Genomic DNA, 21,907 nt, shown 5'->3' on the forward strand with positions numbered 1-21,907 from the left:
AACTACCTGTGCGGCTTGAGCTAGTAACTAAACTCTCAAAGACTTGGTTTGTTCTGCAAAATGAGAATCATAACTTCTTTCTCGAGAGCCAAGGGAAGAGTTTTAGAGTTTTAGATGATCTGAGTAATGCAAAGCACTCCCCAGTATTTAATTTTAAATGAAAACAGTATTAAATGTAATATAGAAAAAGTTGTGCTTTTTCCTATGTTGGCTGTAATACTCTGATATTCTTTCTTAAGAAGATATCAGATAACCATTTTCTTTTTTTCCTTTTTCTTCCTGCCTTTTTTTTTCTTTGAGATAGAGTCTCGCTCTTGTCGCCCAGGCTGGAGTGCAATGACGTCGTTTCGACTCACTGCAACCTCTGCCTCCTGGGTTCAAGTGATTCTCTTGCCTTAGCCTCCCAAGTGGATTAGATTACAGGTGTTTACCACCATGCCTGGCTAATTTTTATATTTTTAATAGAGATGGCGTTTTGCTGAGTGTGGTGGCTCATGCTTGTAATCTCAGCACTTTGGGAGGCTGAGGCGGGTGCATCACAAGGTCAAGAGATAGAGACCATCCTGGCCAACATGATGAAACCCGGTCTCTACTAAAAATACAAAAATTAGCTGGGCATAGTTTCGGGTGCCCATAATCCTGCTACTGGGGAGGCTGAGGCAGGAGAATCGCTTGAACCCAGGAGGTGGAGGTTGCAGTTAGCCAGGATCATGCCACTGCACAGAGTAAGGCTCCGTCTCAAGATAAAAAAAAAGAGACGGGGTTTCACCATGTTGGCCAGGCTGGTCTTGAACTCCTGACTTCAGGTGATCTGCCCACTTTAGCCTCCTAAAGTACTTGGATTACAGGCGTGTGCCACCGCACCTGGCTAGATAACCATTTGCTCTTGAAAAATTAGGGTGACCTAGTTTTGCTGGTGCCCTAAGCCCATACCTAGTGGCAGATAATTCAGTGCTGCACTTAACACAGTTGTTTCAAAGATTAAATAGAATATGAGCCAGGCATGGTGGCTTGTGCCTGTAATCCCAGCACTTTGAGAGGCCAAGGAAGGAAGATTTCTTGAGGCCAGGAGCTTGAGTTCAGCCTGGCCAACATATTGAGACTCCATCTGTTTCTAAATATATATTCTAAAAATAAAAATAATGGCTGGGTGCGGTGGCTTATGCCTGTAGTCCCAGCTACTTGGAAGGCTCAGATGGGAGGATAACTTGACCCAAGAGTTAGAGGCTGCAGTGACCTGTAATCATGGTCACTGCACTCCAGTCTGAGCAACAGAGCAAGATCCTGTCTCAAAATAATAAACATTTAAAAAATTAAAAGGACATGGTACATAATTGCACCTAATACAGTGACTGTCACAGTTGGAATCTGAGTCTTTGTATGTCACGTAAAAGAAGTTTCATTTATTCACTCAACACACTTACGTGCCTATTATACGCAGATCACTGTGCTCCCTCTGACAAGGAGCTTTGATGTCAAACTTAATAGCCTGATATGAGTGGATTGATCCACTCCCTTCTTAACCACTGGAAATGTTCCGCTAATAAGCCTGTTTTCTACATTTGTTAAAAAATGAAAAATTGGTGAAGAGGCAGCAAAATTGGTAAAATTTTTGAACTGTTACTAGATTTTATGCCATATAGGCTATAATTATGTGACTGATTTTACTTGCTTACTTTAAAAGAATTTTTAAAAAATATTTGCGGCCGGGCGCGGTGGCTCAAGCCTGTAATCCCAGCACTTTGGGAGGCCGAGGCGGGTGGATCATGAGGTCAAGAGATCGAGACCATCCTGGTCAACATGGTGAAACCCTGTCTCTACTAAAGATACAAAAAATTAGCTGGGCATGGTGGCGCGTGCCTGTAATCCCAGCTACTCGGGAGGCTGAGGCAGGAGAATTGCCTGAACCCAGGAGGCGGAGGTTGCGGTGAGCCGAGATCGCGCCATTGCACTCCAACCTGGGTAAACAAGAGCGAAACTCCGTCTCAAAAAAAAAAAAAAAAAAAAAAAATTTACATTTCATGTAGGTCAAAATTATAAACATTTGTTGAATCATCTGTTAGCCTGGAGAGTTTTATTCCAAAAAATTTCTAATGACCTTTTTAAAAGTATATCAAACTTTTTTTTCCCCCCGAAACAGAGTCTAGCTCTGTCGCCCAGGCTGGAGTGCAGTGGCACGATCTTGGCTCACTGCAACCTCAGCCTCCCTTTTAAGTCATTTATGTTCTTTTCTAAGTTGGTTATTCTAGTTAGCATTTCACCTAACCTTTTTTCAAGGTTCCTAGTTTCTTTGCATTGGGTTAGAACATGTTCTTTTAGCTCAGAGAAGTTTGTTATTACCCACCTTCTGAAGCCTGCTTCTGTGAATTCATCAGACTCATTCACCATCCAGCTTTGTTCCCTTGCTGCTGAGGAGTTGTGATCCCTTAGAGGAGGAGAGATGTTCTGGTTTTTGGTGTTTTCATCCTTTTCGTGCTGTTTTTTTCCCATCTTTGTGGATCTGTGGTCTTTGTAGTTGGTGATTTTCAGATGGGGTCTCTGAGTGGACATCCTTTTTCTTGATGTTGAAGCTATTTCTTTCTGTTTTTAAGTTTTCCTTCTAACAGGCTTCTCTGCTGCAGGACTGTTGGAGGTTCACTCCAGACCCTGCTTGCCTGGGAATACCCCCGGGGGCTGCAGAACAAACAGTAAGAGTTGCTGCCAGTTTCTGCTTCTGTTATCTTTGTCCCAGAAGGGTATCCACCAGATGTCAGCCAGACCTCTCCTTTATGAGGTGCCTCTTTGGATCTACAGGGGGTGGGGAGCCACTTGAGGAGATAGTCTGTCTCTTATCAGGGCTCAAGTGCTGTACTGGGAGCTCTGTTGTTCCATTCAGAGCTGCTAGGCAGGTACGTTTAAGTCTGCTGCAGCGAAACTCATAACTGCGTCTGTTCCCAGGTGCTCTGTCCTGGGAATCCGGAGCTTTATTTATAAGTTCCTGACATGCTGCTCTGCTGCCTTTTTTCAGAGATGCCCTGCCCAGCAAGGAGGTAGTCTAGTTGCAGTCTGTCAGCAGAGGTGTTGCTGAGCTGCCACGGGCTCTGCCCAGATGCTGTGTAAGCTTCCTTGCAGTTTTGTTTACAGAGGTACAGTTAGAACTGCCTCGATCATGGTGGACTGCCTCGCTAACGGTGGGCTGCGTAGGTAGTGGCAGACTGCCTCAGTGGTGGTGGACGCCCTTCCCCCCACAGAGCTGGACCATCCTGGGTCTAGCTGCACTTGCTGCGAAACTCCAAATCCAGAGCATTTCAAATTGCTGGTCTTTGTGGGGGTGGGACCCGCCGAGCCAGATTACCTGGCTCCCTGTTTCAGCCCCTACTTTTTCATTTGAATGGGCGGCTCTGTCTCCCAGGCGTTCCAGGCACCAGTTGAAGTGGCTGCCCAGATTTGTGTGAGTTTTTGTGTGGAAACCTGGGGTGCCAGCCAAAACAGCTGTGCTGGAAATTCATGGCACTTTTCGGCCCAGGAATCTCCGGGTCTGTGGGTGGTTAAAAACTGCGGGAGAGGCTGGGCGCGTGTAGCTCATGCCTGTAATCCCAGCACTTTCGGAGGCCGAAGCGGGTGGATCATGAGGTCAAGAGATCGAGCCCATCCTGGCCAACATGGTGAAACCCCGTCTCTACTAAAAATAGAAAAATTAGCTGGGTGTGGTGGCGTGCGCCTGTAGTCCCAGCTACTTGGCAGGCTGAGGCAGGAGAATTGCTTGAACCCAGGAGGCGGAGGTTGCAGTGAGCCGAGATCACACCACTGCACTCCAGCCTGGTGACAGAGCGAGACTCTGTATCAAAAACAAAAACAAAAACAAAAAACTGTGAGAGAAGCAGCAGGATCTGAACCGGAGTGCTGGAGTGGATGTAAAAACCCCTGATGGCCTCTGTTGAGTAGGGAGGCGGGTACTCCAGGGATTGCACTTCCTGGGTGAGGCAGCGCCCTACCTTGCCTTGGCTTGCCCTTCTTGGGCTACACCCATTGTGCAGACAGTCCCATTGAGATGCATCTGGTACCTCGTTTGTAAATGCGGTGATAACTCACCCTCTGCGTTGCTCTCACTAGGAACTGCACTCCAGAGCTGTTCCTATTTGGCCATCTTGGATCTCCCTCTCAGCCTCCCAAGTAGCTGGGATTACAGGCACCCACCACCACACCCGGCTAATTTTTTTTGTATTTTTAGTCAAGACCGAGTTTCACCACGTTGGCCAGGCTGGTCTCAAACTCCTGACCTTGTTATCTGCCCGCCTTGGCAAGCGTGAGCCACCATGCTCAGCCATATATCAAACTTTCCATATCAAGCCGGGAACAGTGGCGCTTGTATGTAGTTTCAGCTACTTGGAAAGCCAGGTGGGAGGATCACTGGAGCCCGGGAGTTTGAGGTTACATTGAGCCAAAATTGTGCCACTTCACTCCAACATGGGTGACAGAGTGAGACCCTATCCCTAAAACAAAACAAAACAAAAACAAAAACAAAAAACAGCATCAACAAAAAGGACGTCCACTCAGAGACCCCATCCGAAAGTCACCATCTACAAAGACCACAGGTCTTGCTTTGGGCTCAAACTCCCAAGCTCAAGCGATCTGCCCACCTAGGCTTCCCAAAGTGCTGGGAGATTACAGGCATGAGCCGCCACACCCAGCCAAAAAGAGTGTTTCTTATAAATGACTCAGTTTCAATTATTCTGTTGTAAGCAACAGAAAATGGACTAGGACACCCTCTTTGTGTATGTATCCTTTGATCTAGGACCTTTGCTCTTAGGAATTAAATTTACCCTAATGAATTAAAGCATTGTTTCTAGTAGTGACATTTCAAAACAACCTGAAAGTTTAGCAATACAGGAATAGTATTCTTATTCAATGGTATACAGTAGAGCCATTTAAAAGAATAAGGTATATTTTCTATACACCTGACAGAGAGAGATGTATGTTACATCATTACATTTAAAAAGTAAGGCTGGCGCAGTGGCTCACGCCTGCAATCCCAGCACTTTGGGAGGCCGAGGCTGCCAGATCACCTAAAGTCAGGAATTCGAGACCAGCCTGGCCAACATGGTGAAACCTGTCTTACGTAAAAATACAGAAAATTGGTCAGGCTTGGTGGCAGGCTCCTGTTATCCCAGCTACTTGGGAGGCTGAAACAGAAGAATTGCCTGAACCCAGGAGGCAGAGGTTGCAGTGAGTGCAGATTGTGCCATTGCACTCCAGCCTGGGTAACAGAGTGAGACTTAGTCTCAAAAAAAAAAAGTACGGAGGGAGAAATAGGGAATTATTGCTTAATGGTTATAGAATTTGTGATTTGGATGATGAAAAAGTTTTGAAAATTGGTAGCAGTGATGGTTACACAACATTGTGAATATACTGAATGCCACTCTATTGTACATTTAAAAATGGTTAAAATAGTAAAATACTAATACTTAATAATATTTTAAGGCCACTGTGACATGGTCTTTTACTTGAGAAAATGATTTTTGCTGATAAAATTAATGCTTAAAGTAGGATTTCATATTGAAGTTGTATGACTGTGTTTTCAGTTAGCCTTATATTTATGTTTGCATATTTACAGGGTTAATGCCTCTGGGAAGTCAGGAGTCTTCAGACAGTCTAGCTGCAGAGATTGTTACACCTGAAATCAGGTAAGGGGATTGTGGTGTTCACACACTGAACAGTATTCCTGGAGAAAACTTACTTCTCTATAGTAGGAAGAGGATCATTTCCTTATTCTTTCTCACTGACACTTTAAATATGAATTCAGTGTTAAAGTTTTATGTTTTCAACATGTTGTTGGGGTTCAGGGGTTCCGGGGAGCCCTCAGTTCCCCTGAGAGGATGTTTCTCCAGGTTCTTGGTCTATCACTCCACAAGAATGGGAGAGGAGACCATGGCACAGTGCACTTATAAAAGTAAATGCCAAACTCAAAAAAAGTGATTTATTTAGGCAGAGAGAGAAAAAGGAGAAGAAGAGAGAAAACTTCCAGGAAGAGCGTATGGAAGCGGGACCCCAGAGGGGAAATCCAGGAGGGGAAAGAGAGCTCCCACTACGTGGGAGGGGATTCCAGAGAGCTGGAAATCCGGTGTGGGTGAAGGAGCAGGGGAATTTATCCTGGGAGAAATTCCCACCTCCTCAAGTTCCTCTGGCCAATGAAAGGAGTTCCTTTAAACTTCCGCTGGGATGATTGACTCTTAGTTTCTTCTCACACCCGCAAAATTTAAACATAAACCGTTAAATCTGCCGGATGGAGAGAGATGGGAGGGAGTCATGGCACTGGGAAGTTCTTGCCCTTAAAACTACGCCCCCTTGTGGACCTGGAAAGAGAAAACATTCCTTCAATGTTAGAAACTTTCTTCAACTGGGCCTACAGAAAATTGATTTGCTCACTTCAGTAAGACAATCTTTCACACCTAACAAAGCCAGCAGTCATGTCCTGAGCTTGAGTAAACTCAGCAAACATTAAGCAATGAAGACACGGCCTGTAGACAATGGTTATGTTTAGCTATCAGCATGCAAAATCATTAGTTACTAAGATTTATCTGCTAACCACATGGAAAGGTCTGGGAAAGATAATGTTATAGGCAGGAGGAAATGACCTCTCACCTTCACTACTCTTTCCTCAGTAATACCTTATATTTTTAATCACAGCATTTAAAAAATTCCGTTTATTTATTTATTTAGAGGCAAGGTCTTGCTCTGTCACCCAGGCTGGAGTGCAGTGGCACAATCACGGCTCACTGCAGCATTGACCTTCTGGGCTCAAGCAATCCTCCTACCTCAGCCTACTTAGTAGCTGGGATCTTAGGCATGTGCCACTACGCTATTTTTTGTTGAGACTGGGTTTTGCCATGTTTCCTAGCCTGGTCTTGAACTCCTTGAGCTGAAATGATCTGCCCACCTTGCCTTCCCAAAGTGCTGGGATTATAGGTGTGAGCCACTGCACACAGCCAGTTCCATTTTTATTTTTATTTTTATTTTTTTGAGACAGAGTCTTGCTCTGTCACCAGGCTGGAGTACAGTGGTATGATCTCAGCTCACTGAAACCTCCAACTCCCCGGTTCAAACGATTCTTCTGCCTCAGCCTCCCAAGTAGCTGGGATTACAGGCACATGCCACCACACCCAACTATTTTTTGTATTTTTAGTAGAGACCGGTTTTCACCATGTTACCTAGGATGGTCTCAATCTCCTGACTTCATGATCTGCCCACCTCAGCCTCCCAAAGTGCTGGGATTACAGGCGTGAGCCAGTGTGCCCAGCCAGTTCCATCTATTTTTATGCATAACTAGCTTTATATATAAAAATGAAAAGTAGGCCAGGCTCCATGGCCTGTAATCCCAGGGAGGCCAAGGTGGGCAGATCACCTGAGGTCAGGAGTCGAGATCAGCCTGACCAACATTGAGAAACCCTGTCGCTACTAAAAATACAAAATTAGGTGGGTGTGGTGGCACATGCCTGTACTCAGAAGCTACTTGGGAGGCTGAGACAGGAGAATTGCTTGAACCTGTGAGGCGGAGGTTGCAGTAAGCCAAGATTGTGCCATTGCACTCCAGCCTGGGTGACGAGTGAAATTCTGTCTCAAAAAAGAAAAGTGGGGTAGGCACCAAGTGTCCATTAAACGGAGAATGATTAATTCTGAATATTGCTTTTTACCTTTTTGTGGCCTATTTGCCCCTTAAAATGGACACTGGCCTTGCTTCTTCATAAACTCCTTGAGGAATATTAAATAACAGTTGTGTAAGGGTTTCATGCACTGTAAAAGTTGAAATAAGCATTCAAATACTTGTTGAATAAATGGAGACAGTTTGTAGTTGTTGGTTAGCATTTGTTTAGGAAGGACAAACAGGCTGGGCATGGTGGCTCACACCTGTAATCCTAGCACTCTCGGAGGCCGAGGTGGGTGGATCACCTGAGATCAGGAGTTCGAGACCAGCCTGACCAACATAGCGAAACCCTGCCTCTACTAAAGAATTCAAAGTTAGCTGGGCATGGTGGTGCATCCCTTTAATCCCAGCTACTCGGGAGGCTGAGGTAGGAGAATCGCTTGAACCCAGGAGGTGTGGGGATTGCAGTGAGCTGAGATTTTGCCATTGCGCTACAGCCTGGGCAACAAGAGCAAGACTCTGTCTCAAACAAATAGTAATGATAAGGACAGACGAAAGGAGTGTAAGGCAGCACCAAGTCTGGAAGTATTTTGTGTACCTTTTTCTTTTCTGACATCTGATATGCTACTTTATAATTGAACCAGTAAGATTTGTTGAATAAATGAACACATTTATGAACATTTATAAATAAGTGGTTATGTCCAAAACAATCCACAGTTTTTAAGAAAGCTTATTGCAGAGGTTGCAATGAGCCAAGCTGGCACCTTGGCACTCCGGCCTGGATGACAGCTAGATTCTGTCTGCAAAAAAAAGAACGATGATAAAGATTCAACAAATATGACTTTTCTGAGTATGACTAGATAAAAATTAAAATTGGCTCTATGTCCAGAAGAGAGCAATCAAGGAAAAACGATAAACTGGGGTAAAAATTTTGCAACATGTTTTAGACAGTGGGTTAATATTTGATGTATTTTATTTATGTTAAGGATGTGGACAAATTGGAAATCTCATAAACTAAGGAAAAAAGATTAAAGTGGTAAGACCTTTCTTTTGAGGAGATTCGCAGGATGTGTCTGTTTAAAAATGCACGTATCTTTTGATCCAAAAATTACTTTTCTGGGAGTTAATCCTAAGGAAATAACTAAGGATATATAGAAAAGTATATTTATAAAGCTAATCTTGGCTGGTCACGGTGGCTCATCCCTGTAATCCTAGCACTTTGGGAGGCCGAAGCAGGTGGATCACTTGAGGTCAGGAGTTTGAGACCAGCCTGGCCAACATGGCGAAACCCTGTCTCTACTAAAACTACAGAATTAGCTGGGCGTGGTGGCAGATGCCTATAATCCCAGCTACTCAGGAGGCTGAGGAAGGAGAATTGCTTGAACCTGGGAGGTGGAGGTTGCAGTGGGCCAAGATCTCGCCACTGTACTTCCAGCCTGCACTATGGGAGTGAGACTTCATCTCAAAAAAAAAAAGAATAAAAAAAGGTCTTATTAACTTGTTTAAAGCTCAAAATTGGTAGCAATCTAAATACCCAAAAATTGGGCATTTATTAAATAACTAACGATTTTAATGCCATGTCATTTAAAATATTCAAATATATTTAATGATATAAAAAGATTGTGAAATTTTAGGTGTAAATAGCAGGCACCAATGTAAAAAATACTGTGTGGTTCCATTTGTGTGTATCTGTGCATAGAATTAGAAGGCATATTTCAGCAGTAGTTGTTTTGCACCATAGTTATGGAGGGTTTATATTTTCTTTTCATTTTTTTTTTTTTTACAATGTGCATGTTTACTTTGTAACTGAAAAAGATAAAGTCCATGTTGCCCGTAACAAAATACATCAAATTCTAAATAGTTGCTTGAATTAGATCACAAATTTGGTTCATCTTTTCAGTAGCAAAACTAAAAATACTTTATAAGACTTATTGTGTTTACAAAACAAGAGCAATGTGTGTGTGTGCATGTTTCTTTCTTGATTTTTCTTTTTCCACAAGAAGCTTTTCCACAGCTTTTCTTAGTATCTGGTATCTGTTCACACTATCTTTATGGGGCCCTCTACAGATGACCCTGTGTAAAGAAAAGAATGAATTATATCTTCAACAAGTATGTCTTCATATGAACTAACATTTAATTATATTGTCCCTGCAGAAAATGTGGTGGCAAGTTCTGTATAGATACTGTTTTTAATATCCCTTAATGTTAAGCTTTTGGCATATGCAGAGTCCAAAACAATGCAGTCCAATAACCTGATTGTAATGATCTGGCTTGTTTCAAGAATTTAATTTTACATATCTACAGGAATGGGTAGACTGAATGTGTTGAAGTGATTCTTGTTGAATATAATATCTTGCCACCAAATGATTGGTGACTTAAGAGCATAACATTAGAGATTATGTTCTCTGATAAGAATCACATAAATAAATGCATTCATAGCTTAAATATTTAAATCAGAGAAGAAATAGGATTTTGAAATCACATTCATTACAAATCATGATATTTAGAGACTATATTATTTTCATATTATCCATTCTATAAAGAAAATATTTATAATCTGAATTGTAATGTCTTTGCCAGCTATAATAGCTGAATTTGTTGCAAGTTCTTTGTTTTTCATTTCTGTTCTGGTATTAAATTTGTAAGAGTGCTTAGCTGGATTTGATAGTTGTATTGAATGTTAATGCACCAAATGACTGTGTATATAATATTTAGTTTTTATTTTGCTCATTCAGGGAGAAACTTATTCGTCTTCAGCATGAGAATAAGATGTTAAAAATTAACCAAGAAGGTTCGGACAATGAAAAAATAGCCTTATTGCAGAGCCTTCTAGATGATGCAAATCTACGCAAGAATGAACTGGAGACAGAGAATAGGTAGAGTATTATCAGTGGCCGCATCTGGCTACAAGTTTTCCTTATTTGCCTTGATTCTTAATCCCTTAAACAAAGATCTGGCAGGACATGGTGGCTCATGCCTATAATCCCAGCACTTTGGGAGGCCAAGGAGGGCAGATCACTTGAGCCCAGGAGTTCAAGACCAGCCTGGACAACATGGTGAATGAAACTCCATCTCTATAAAAAATGCAAAAATGTCTGGGCGTTGATATTTTGTGGTGGCTCACGCCTGTAATCCCAGCACTTTGGGAGGCTGAGGTGGGTGGATCACCTGAGGTCAGGAGTTCAGGAGCAGCCTGACCAACATGGTGAAACCCCATCTCTACTAAAAAATAAAAAAATTAGCTGAGCATGGTGGCACTTGCCTGTAGTCCCAGCTACTTGGGAGACTGAGGCAGGAGAATTGCTTAAACCTGGGAAGTGGAGGTTGCAGTGAGCCAAGATCGTGCCATTGCACTCCAGCCTAGGTGATGAATAAAACTCCATCTAAAAAAAAAAAGCAAAACTTAACCAGGCTTGGTGGTGCATGCCTGTGATCCCAGCTACTCAGGAGGCTGAGGTTGAAGGATCATTTGAGCCCAGGAGGTGGAGGTTCCAGTGAGCCGAAATCACACCACTGCACTCCAGCTTGGGCAATTAGAGCAAAATTCTATCTCAAAAAACAACAACAACAACGACAAAGATCTGAGTTATAGTTTGAAAAATGGTTGTGTGCTGTTCTCTGTCCCTTTAAGAGAACTCAAATCCATTTCTCCACTTTTGGGCAGCCTTGTCAAAAAATACTGTGCCTTTTTAGACTGGTGTTGTCCTCTTCACTTCTTCATGCAAAATGATACCAGAGCTCTACCATTTACCCTTTGTAATCACTAATTAAAACTAGAAGATTTTAAAAAATCTGATAATTCAGTCTTTCACAAGAATTTCAATTCACAGTCAGTGAAGTTTACCCTATTTACCCTTTCTAATCACTAATTAAAACTAGAGGAATTTAAAAAATCCGATAATTCAGTCTTTCACAAGAATTTCAATTCATAGTCAGTGTCGGGGTGATAGAGTTTCCCGTTGACACAGGCCGGTGTGTTTGAGCTCTGCTGGTGTGGGGAGAGCAGTAGCTCCCTCACAATTGGATTGACAAAGCGTTTTTCTTCCAACATGTTATTTATTATGACCCTAAAAGGAAATGATTCATCTTAGGAACAACCTACTTATTTTAAGAATTTAGAATCTGCAAAATTAACAAGAAAATCACTTTTCTGCTTGTACGTTTTCAGCAACATGGTGCTATTCACTCATTCAAAGTCAGTTACTTTAAAATCAGTGATTTACTCTGAAAAGGGCTACATTTATATTTTGTTGTGACTGTGTTTTTGTTCTTTTCCTTTTTGGAAATGTTTCTTAGATCCCAAACATTCCATTTTTTTTTCTTTTTTGTTTTGTTTTGCTTTGTTTTTGTTTTACTGCAGTGATACTCTGTCATTTTTGAAGGATTTGAAATTTTTATTAATGGCTCCATAGCTCACCTTACATTACAGATTCTTTGTTTATTTTGAATAATTGATTTGGCCTCTCCCAGATGAAAGTGAATCTTAGGAGTCAGAATTGCTATGACAGTGGTACTCATCCTACTCTTCTTTCTGTAGCTTTACATTTTAAAGCTACTGAGATAAACAGTATAAATCGACAAACAGTATTAATCAGTATAAATGCTAGGGTGATTATAAGAGCACCGTCAAGCATAAACAGAATGAGAAAATTTTACGTCAACTCTTAGGAGTCTAGAGAATGGGTGATTTTTTTTTTTAAAGTACTCAGGAAAAGTGGGAAATGGAGACAGTGGAGCAGGGGGAATTGCAGGAGCAGCTGGCTGGTGGACAGTCCCACTGGTGAAAGTGTCTAATGTTCGCCTCATTCATCCTTTGCCTCTGGGCTGTATTTTAGCCATTGTAGTCAGGGTAAGCTAAAAATTAGGATAGGTCTCTCCCTACCCTAATTGTTTGTTTTAAGTGAAAAATCACCCACAGCTTTCTTCTTACTGCTCTTCATTGTTTCTCACAGGCTTTATAATTATTGCTCTTTTTACCAGAGACAGGACAGCCAATTGTCATTATACAATGTCCATGTCTGTGGATGACTGTCACCTCCTAAGTTCCTGTGTGACTTACTGCTGGGTACAACTTAATGTTGTGATTATTTCTTAAATTACAACACTGATGATAAATAACTTTTAGAATATGGCTACCTGTTATTTATAATAACAACAATAATAACAGTTAATATTTTTTTTTTTTTTTTTTTTTTTTTTTGAGACGGAGTTTCGCTCTTGATACCCAGGCTGGAGCGCAATGGCGCGATCTCGGCTCACCGCAATCTCCGCCTCCTGGGTTCAGGCAATTCTCCTGCCTCAGCCTCCTGAGTAGCTGGGATTACAGGCACGCGCCACCGTGCCCAGCTAATTTTTTTGTATTAGTAGAGACGGGGTTTCACCATGTTGACCAAGATGGTCTCGATCTCTTGACCTCGTGATCCAGCCGCCTCGGCCTCCCAAAGTGCTGGGATTACAGGCTTGAGCCACCGCGCCCGGCCAACAGTTAATATTTACTGAGCACCTGTTTGTCTCAGATACTGTGCTGGGTGTCTTAAACATCCTTTCTTACTTTATGGAAGTTTTACAGATGAGGAAACTCAGACTAAGACCCTGACTGCCTGACTCCAAAGTGTCCATACCTAATCCATACTCTCTTTCTTTTTTTTTTTTTTTTTTTTTTTGAGAAGGAGTTTCACTCTTGTTACCCAGGCTGGAGTGCCATGGCGCGATCTCGGCTCACCGCAACCTCCGCCTCCTGGGTTCAGGCAATTCTCCTGCCTCAGCCTCCTGAGTAGCTGGGACTACAGGCACGCACCACCATGCCCAGCTAATTTTTTATATTTTTAGTAGAGACGGGGTTTCACCATGTTGGCCAGGATGGTCTTGATCTCTTGACCTCGTGATCCACCCACCTCGGCCTCCCAAAGTGCTGGGATTACAGGTGTGAGCCACCGCGCCTGGCCTCATTTTTTTTTTTTTTTAAGACAGTCTCTCTCAGACGCCAGGCTAGAGTGCAGTGGCGTGAACTTGGCTCACTGCAACCTCTGCCTCCTGGGTTCAAGTAGTGCTCCTGCCTCAGCCTCCCAAGTAGCTGGGATTACAGGCACGCACCACCATGCCCAGTTAATTTTTGTATTTTTTAGTAGAGATGGGTTTCACCATGTTGGCCAGGATGGTCTCGATCTCTTGACCTCGTGATCCGCCCACCTTGGCCAATGTGCTGGGATTACAGGCGTGAGCCACCGCGCCCGGCCTCCATACTCTCTTGCCAATTTATCTTCTACTATGTTTGCACAATATTTATTCCTTTTCCTGTCTTCCTCTCACAGGATGCTTTTTCTCCTAAGTGACTTACTTTAAGTTTGTTCTTACTGAATTTAATGAGCATTTATTTTACCTTGACTCTAACTTAATCTCCTACTAGTTTTCAACACTGGGTCCCACTGAGTCTGTTACAGTTTGCTCACTGCCTATGTATATCACCTGGCAGAAGGCAAAGTCTGTCATAGACCTCTAAAGTCCTTTCTAATTAGTTTTCACAAGAGTGAACACTTTTACCGAATCTATAATACCCACTAATCCTCAAACACTATTAAGAGAATGGAGCGTTGAGAGGGGAGCCCCATCAGTATTCCCCAGAAATTCTGTCAGAGTAGACCTGATCTTGTTTCTCTAACTCTCAGAGTGTTCTGTGATCTCAGGCTCACCCTCCCTTCTGTATCCCACAACTGTATGTACTTAGCAATTGGACTTTGATTAAAATGTTAACTATATCATTCCCTAAAGTGGAAGAAAGAAGATAGAGGCAATTCACATTGATAAAATACCTGCAATGTGCAGAGCCTCTACTAGACACACTTTGTCTGTGTGTGTGTGTGTGTGTGTATTTTTTTTTTTTTTTTTTTTTTTTTTTGATATAGAGTCTTGCTCTGTCGCCCAGGCTGGAGTGCAGCGGCGCAATCTTGGCTCACTGCAATCTCCATCTCCTGCGTTCAAGCAATGCCCCTGCCTCAGCCTCCCAGGGAGCTAGGACTACAGGAGCCTGCCACCACACCGGGCTAATTTTTATGTTTTTAGTAGAAATGGGGTTTCATGATATTGGCCATGCTGGTCTGGAACTCCTGACCTTGTGATCCGCCCACCTCAGCCTCCCAAAGTGCTGGGATTACAGGCGTGAACCACCGCGCTCAGCCGACACACTTTATGTATTATCTCGGTCTTTTAAACAACCCATGAGGTAGGCATTATAATCCTCATTTATTTTGTAGATGAACTTTTTAATTTATTTTTTATTTTTGTGGGTACATAGTAGGTTTTATGGGTTACAGGAGATAGTTTGATACAGGTATGCAGTGCGTAATAATCATATTGGGGTAAATGGGGTATCCATCATCTCAAGGATTTATCATTTATGTTACAAACAAATCCCATTATACTATTTTAGCTATTTTTAAATGTACGATTACATTATTTCTTTACTATAGTGACTTTGTTTTGCTAGCAAATACTAGATCTGATTAATTCTTTCTCTTTTTGTGTACCTATTAACCCTCTCCACCTCTCCCCACTACCCTTCCCAGCCTGTGGTAACCATCCTTCTCCTCTCTAGCTCCATGAGTTCAATTTTAAAAATTTTTAGCTCCCACAAATAAGTGAGGTCATGCAAAGTTTGTCTTTCTGTGCCTGGTTTATTTAACTTAATGACCTTCAGTTTCATCCATGTTTTTGCAAATAATAGGCTTTTATTCTTTTTTATGGCTAAATAGTGCTCCATTGTCTACATCTACACATTCCACATTTTCTGTGCCTATTAATTTTTTTTGTTTTTTATTATTATTTTTTGAGACAGGATCTCACTCTGTCACTCAGGCTAGAGTGCAGTGATATGATCATAGCTCACTGTAGCCTCGACCTCCCAGGCTCAAGCTATCCTCTCATCTCAGCCTCTGAGTAGCTGGGACTATAGGCACACACCACCATGCCTGGCTAGTTTATTAATTTGCCCAGCCTGGTTTCAAACTCTTGGACTTGAGGGATCCTTCCGCCTCTGCTTCCCAAACTGCCAGTGTTATAGGCATTAACCACCATGCCCAGCCTCTTTAGAGAAATATCTGTGTAGGTCTTTTATCTTTTTTTTTTGAGACAGGATCTCACTCCATCACCCAGGCTGGAGTGCAGTGGCACGATCACAGTTCACCGCAGCCTCAACATCCTGGGCTCAAGTGATCCTCCTGCCTCATCTTCCAAGCACCTGGAGTTGCAGGCATGTGCCACCATGCCCAGCTAATTTTTTTTAAATTTTTTTGTAGAGATGGGGTTTTGTCATGTTGCCCAGGCTGGTCTTGAACTTCTGGGCTCAAGCAATCCACCCACCTCAGCCTTCCAAAGTGCTGGGATTACAGGGATAAGACACCACACTCAGCCTTCCTTTTGCCAATTTTAAAAATAGGATTATTAGAGTTTTTCCTGTAGGGTTGTTTCAGCTCCTTATATATTCTGATTAGTCATCCCTTGTCAGATGGGGAATTTGCACATATTTTCTCCCATTCTGTGGGTTCTCTCTCACTTTGTTGATTTGTTTCCTTTTAATTTGATACGATCCCATTTGTTGCTTTTTGCTTCGGTTCCTTGGGCTTATGGAGTATTACTCAAGAAATTTTTGCCCACACCAATGTCGTGGAGCATTTCTCCAGTTTTGTTTTAGTAGTTTCATAGTTTCAAGTCTTAGATTTAAATCTTTGATCTATTTTAATTTGACTTTTTCATATGGCAAGAGATAGGGGTCTAGTTTCATTATTTTACATAGCGATATCTAGTTTTCCTAGCACATTATTTTTTTTATTGCATTTTAGGTTTTGGGGTACATGTGAAAAACATGCAAGATTGTTGCATAGGTGCATACGTGGCAGTGTGATTTGCTGCCTTCCTCCTCTTCACCTATATGTGGCATTTCTCCCCATGCTATCTCTCCCCAACTCCCCACCCCCCGCTGTTCCCCCAAACCCCAAAACAGACCCCAGTGTATAGTGCTCCCCTCCCTGTGTCCGTGTGTTCCCATTGTTCAACACCTGTCTATGAGTGAGAACATGCGATGTTTGATTTTGTGTTCTTGTGTCAGTTTGCTGAGAATGATGGTTTCCAGGTTCATCCATGTCCCTACAAAAGACGCGAACTCATCGTTTTTGATGGCTGCATAATATTCCATGGTGTATATGTGCCACATTTTTCCTGTCCAGTCTATCATCGATGGGCATTTGGGTTGGTTCCAGGTCTTTGCTATTGTAAACTGTGCTGCAATGAACATTCGTGTGCATGTGTCCTTATAGTAGAACGATTTATAATCCTTTGGATATATACCCAGTAATGGGATTGCTGGGTCAAATGGAATTTCTATTTCTAGGTCCTTGAGGAATCGCCACACTGTCTTCCACAATGGTTGAACTAATTTACACTCCCACTAACAGTGTAAAAGTGTTCCTATTTCTCCACATCCTCTCCAGCATCTGTCTCCAGATTTTTTAATGATCACCGTTCTAACTGGCGTGAGATGGTATCTCAATGTAGTTTTGATTTGCATTTCTCTAATGACCAGTGATGAGGAGCATTTTTTCATATGCTTGTTGGCCTCATGTATGTCTTCTTTTGTAAAGTATCTGTTCATATCCTTCACCCATTTTTGAATGGGCTTGTTTGTTTTTTTCTTGTAAATATGTTTTAGTTCATTGTAATTCTGGATATCAGCCCTTTGTCAGATGGGTGGGCTGCAAAAATTTTTTCCCATTCTGTTGGTTGCCAATTCACTCTGTTGACTGTTTCTTTCGCCATGCAGAAGCTGTGGAGTTTGATTAGGTCCCATTTGTTTATTTTGGCTTTTGTTGCCAATGCTTTTGGTGTTTTGGTCATGAAGTCCTTGCCTACGCCTATGACCTGAATGGTTTTGCCTAGGTATTCTTCTAGGGTTTTTATGGTGTTAGGTCTTATGTTTAAGTCTTTAATCCATCTGGAGTTAATTTTAGTGTAAGGTGTCAGGAAGGGGTCCAGTTTCTGCTTTCTGCATATGGCTAGCCAGTTTTCCCAACACCGCTTATTAAACAGGGAATCCTTTCCCCATTGCTTGTTTTTATCAGGTTTGTCAAAGATCGGATGGTTGTAGATATGTTGTGTCACCTCCGAGGCCTCTGTTCTGTTCCATTGGTCTATATCTCTGTTTTGGTACCAGTACCATGCTGTTTTGATTACTGTAGCCTTGTAGTATAGTTTGATGTCCAGTAGTGTGATGCCTCCCGCTTTGTTCTTTTTGCTTAGAATTGACTTGGCTATGCGGGCTCTGTTTTGGTTCCATATGAAGTTTAAGGTGGTTTTTTCCAGTTCTGTGAAGAAGGTCATTGGTAGCTTGATGGGGATAGTGTTAAATCTGTAAATTACTTGGGCAGTATGGCCATTTTCACGATATTGATTCTTCCTAACCATGAACATGGAATGTTTCTCCATCTGTTTGTGTCCTCTCTTATTTCGTTGAGCAGTGGTTTGTAGTTCTCCTTGAAGAGGTCCTTTACATTCCTTGTTAGTTGTATTCCTAGGTATTTTATTCTCTTTGTAGCAATTGTGAATGGCAGTTCATTCTTGATTTGGCTCTCTTTAAGTCTGTTATTGGTGTATAGGAATGCTTGTGATTTTTGCACATTGATTTTGTATCCTGAGACTTTGCTGAAGTTGCTTATCAGTTTCAGGAGATTTTGGACGGAGATGATGGGGTCTTCTAGATATACAATCATGTCGTCTGCAAATAGAGACAATTTGACTTCCTCCTTTCCTAATTGAATACCCTTTATTTCTTTTTCTTGCCTGATTGCTCTGGCTAGAACTTCCAGTACTATATTGAATAGGAGTGGTGAGAGAGGGCATCCTTGTCTAGTGCCAGATTTCAAAGGGAATGCTTCCAGTTTTGCCCATTCAGTATGATATTGGCTGTTGGTTTGTCGTAAATAGCTTTTATTATTTTGAGATAAATTCTGTGAATACCTAGTTTATTGAGGATTTTTAGCATAAAGGGCTGTTGAATTTTGTCGAAGGCTTTCTCTGCATCAATTGAGATAATCATGTGGTTTTTGTCTTTGGTTCTGTTTATGTGGTGAATTACATTTATAGACTTGCATATGTTGAACCAGCCTTGCATCCCCGGAATGAATCCTAGTTAATCATGGTGGATAAGCTTTTTGATGTGCTGTTGTAATTGGCTTGCCAGTATTTTATTGAAGATTTTTGCATCTATGTTCATCATGGATATTGGCCTGTAGTTTTCTTTTCTTGTTGAGTCTCTGCCAGGTTTTGGTATCAGGATGATGTTGGTCTCATAAAATGATTTAGGAAGGATTCCCTCTTTTTGGATTATTTGGAATAGTTTCAGAAGGAATGGTATCAGTTCCTCTTTGTATGTCTGGTAGAATTTGGCTGTGAACCCATCTGGACCTGGGCTTTTTTTGTGTGGTAGGCTCTTAATTGCTGCCTCAACTTCAGACCTTGTTATTGGTCTATTCAGGGTTTCGACTTCTTCCTGGTTTAAGCTTGGGAGGAGGCAACTGTCCAGGAATTTATCCATTTCTTCCCGGTTTTCTAGTTTATGTGCATAGAGTTGTTTGTAATAATCTCTGATGATGGTTTGAATTTCTGTGGCATCTGTGGTGATATCCCCTTTATCATTTTTTATTGCATCTATTTGGTTATTCTCCCTTTTCTTTTTTATTAATCTGGCTAGTGGTCTGTCTATTTTGTTGATCTTTTCAAAAAACGAGCTCCTGGATTTATTGATTTTTTGAAGGGTTTTTCGTGTCTCTATCCCCTTCAATTCTGCTTTGATCTTAGTTATTTCTTGTCTTCTGCTAGGTTTTGAGTTTTTTTGATCTTGCTCCTCTAGCTCTTTCAATTTTGACGATAGGGTGTCAATTTTAGATCTCTCCTTTCTTCTCATGTGGGCACTTATTGCTATATATTTTCCTCTAGAGACTGCTTTAAATGTGTCCCAGAGATTCTGGTATGTGATGTCTTCGTTCTCGTTGGTTTCGAAGAACATCTTTATTTCTGCCTTCATTTCAGTGTTTATCCAGTCAACATTCAGGAGAAAGTTGTTCAGTTTCCATGAAGCTGTGTGGTTCTGGGTTGGTTTCTGAATTCTGAGTTCTAACTTGATTGCCCTGTGGTCTGAGAGACTGTTTGTTATGGTTTCCGTTCTTTTGCATTTGCTGAGGAGTGATTTACTTCCAATTATGTGGTCAATTTTAGAGTAGGTGTGATGTGGTGCTGAGAAGAATGTATATTCTGTGGATTTGGGGTGGAGAGTTTTGTAAATGTCTATTAGGTTTGCTTGTTCCAGGTCTGAGTTCAAGTCCTGGATATCCTTGTTAATTTTCTGTCTCGTTGATCTGTCTAATATTGACAATGGTGTGTTGAAGTCTCCCACTATTATTGTGTGGGAGTCTAAGTCTCTTTGTAAGTCATTAAGAACTTGCCTTATGTATCTGGGTGCTCCTGTATTAGGTGCATATATATTTAGGATCGTTAGCTCTTCTTGTTGCATTGATCCTTTTACCATTATGTAATGTCCTTCTTTGTCTCTTTTGATCTTTGTTGCTTTAAAGTCTATTTTATTGGAGATGAGAATTGCAACTCCTGCTTTTTTTTGCTCTCCATTTGCATGGTAAATCTTCCTCCATCCCTTTATTTTGAGCCTTTGTGTATCCTTGCATGTGAGATGGGTTTCCTGGATACAGCACACTGATGAGTTTTGGCTTTTTATCCAATTTGCCAGTCTGTGTCTTTTGATTGGGGCATTTAGTCCCTTTATGTTTAGGGTTAATATTGTTATGTGTGAATTTGATCCTGCCATTTTGATGCTAGCCAGCTGTTTTGCCTGTTGGTTGATGCTGATTCTTCATTGTGTTGATGCTCTTTACCATTTCATGTGTTTTTGGAGTGGCTTATACTAGTTGTTCTTTTCTATGTGTAGTGCCTCTTTCAGGAGCTCTTGTAAAGCCGGTCTGGTGGTGATGAAATCTCTGAGTACTTGCTTGTTCACAAAGGATTTTATTTCTCCTTCACTTATGAAGCTTAGTTTGGCTGGATATGAAATTCTGGGTTCAAAGTTCTTTTCTTTAAGGATGTTGAATATTGGCCCCCACCCTCTTGTGGCTTGTAGGGTTTCTGCTGAGAGATCTGCTGTGATTCCGATGGGCTTCCCTTTGTGGGTAACCCGACCTTTCTCTCTGACTGCCCTTAGTATTTTCTCCTTCATTTCAACCCTGGTGAATCTGACTATTATGTGCCTTGGGGTTGCTCTTCTAGAGGAATATCTTTGTGGTGTTCTCTGTATTTCCTGGACTTGAATATTGGCCTGCCTTGCTAGGTTGGGGACGTTTTCCTGGATAATATCCTGAGGAGTATTTTCCAGTTTGGATGCATTCTCTTCGTCACATTCAGGTACACCTATCAAACGTAGATTAGGTCTTTTCACATAGTCCCATATTTCTTGTTGACTTTGTTCATTCCTTTTTACCCTGTTTTCTCTAATCTTGCCTTCTCGTTTTATTTCATTCAGTTGATCTTCGACCTCTGATATCCTTTCTTCTGCTTGGTCAATTCGGCTGTTGAAACTTGTGCATGCTTCACGAAGTTCTCGTGTTGTGTTTTTCAGCTCCATCAATTTGCTCATATTCCTCTCTAAGTTGTCCATTCTCGTTAGCATTTCGTCAAGTCTTTTTTCAAGGTTCTTAGTTTCTTTGCATTGGGTTAGAACATGTTCTTTTAGCTCACGGAAGTTTCTTATTATCCACTTTCTGAAGGCTGATTCTGTCATTTCATCACACTCATTCTCCATCCAGTCTTGTTCCCTTGCTGGTGACGAGTTGTGATCCCTTGTAGGAGGAGAGGTGTTCTGGTTTTGGGTGTTTTCATCCTTTTTGCGCTGGTTTCTTCCCATCTTTGTGGATTTATCCACCTGTCGACTTTGTAGTTGCTGACTTTCTGATTTTGGTAATTTTAAGTCTGCAGCAGCAGAACTCATAAACCCCCTTTTCTTCCCCCCAGGTGTTCTGTCCCAGGGAGTTAGGGCTTTATGAGTTTCTGCTGTTCTGCTGCTGTTTTCCCTGCCCACAAGGAGGCAGCCTAGTCATTCTCAGCCTGCAGAGACTTCGCTGAGCTGCTGTGGGCTTCGCCCAGCTGCCATGTGAACTTCCCTGCAGTCCTGTTTATATGGGTGTAGTTAGAACTGCTTCTGCTATGTTGGCCCGCCTCTGTAGTGACGGACTCTCT

General features: G+C 41.8%; 1 protein-coding gene across 2 annotated transcripts in view; it reads left to right on the forward strand.

The window, feature by feature from the left end:
- HOOK3 (hook microtubule tethering protein 3) overlaps positions 1–21,907 on the forward strand; it is a 137,302-nt gene that overhangs the window by 86,888 nt on the left and 28,507 nt on the right. Inside the window, exons 14-16 of one of the 2 annotated variants that reach the window (XM_064370005.1) lie at positions 2,622–2,687; positions 5,594–5,663; positions 10,357–10,497. In XM_064370005.1, coding sequence (XP_064226075.1) covers positions 2,622–2,687; positions 5,594–5,663; positions 10,357–10,497 — 277 coding nt within the window. The remainder of the gene's footprint in view (positions 1–2,621; positions 2,688–5,593; positions 5,664–10,356; positions 10,498–21,907) is intronic. The other variant, XM_012476023.3, reaches the window with a different exon arrangement.

The sequence above is a fragment of the Aotus nancymaae genome, unplaced genomic scaffold, assembly GCF_030222135.1.
Source record: "Aotus nancymaae isolate 86718 unplaced genomic scaffold, 86718_ANA_hifiasm-v0.15.2.pri h1tg000097l, whole genome shotgun sequence".
Classification (NCBI taxonomy): Eukaryota; Metazoa; Chordata; class Mammalia; order Primates; family Aotidae; genus Aotus; species Aotus nancymaae.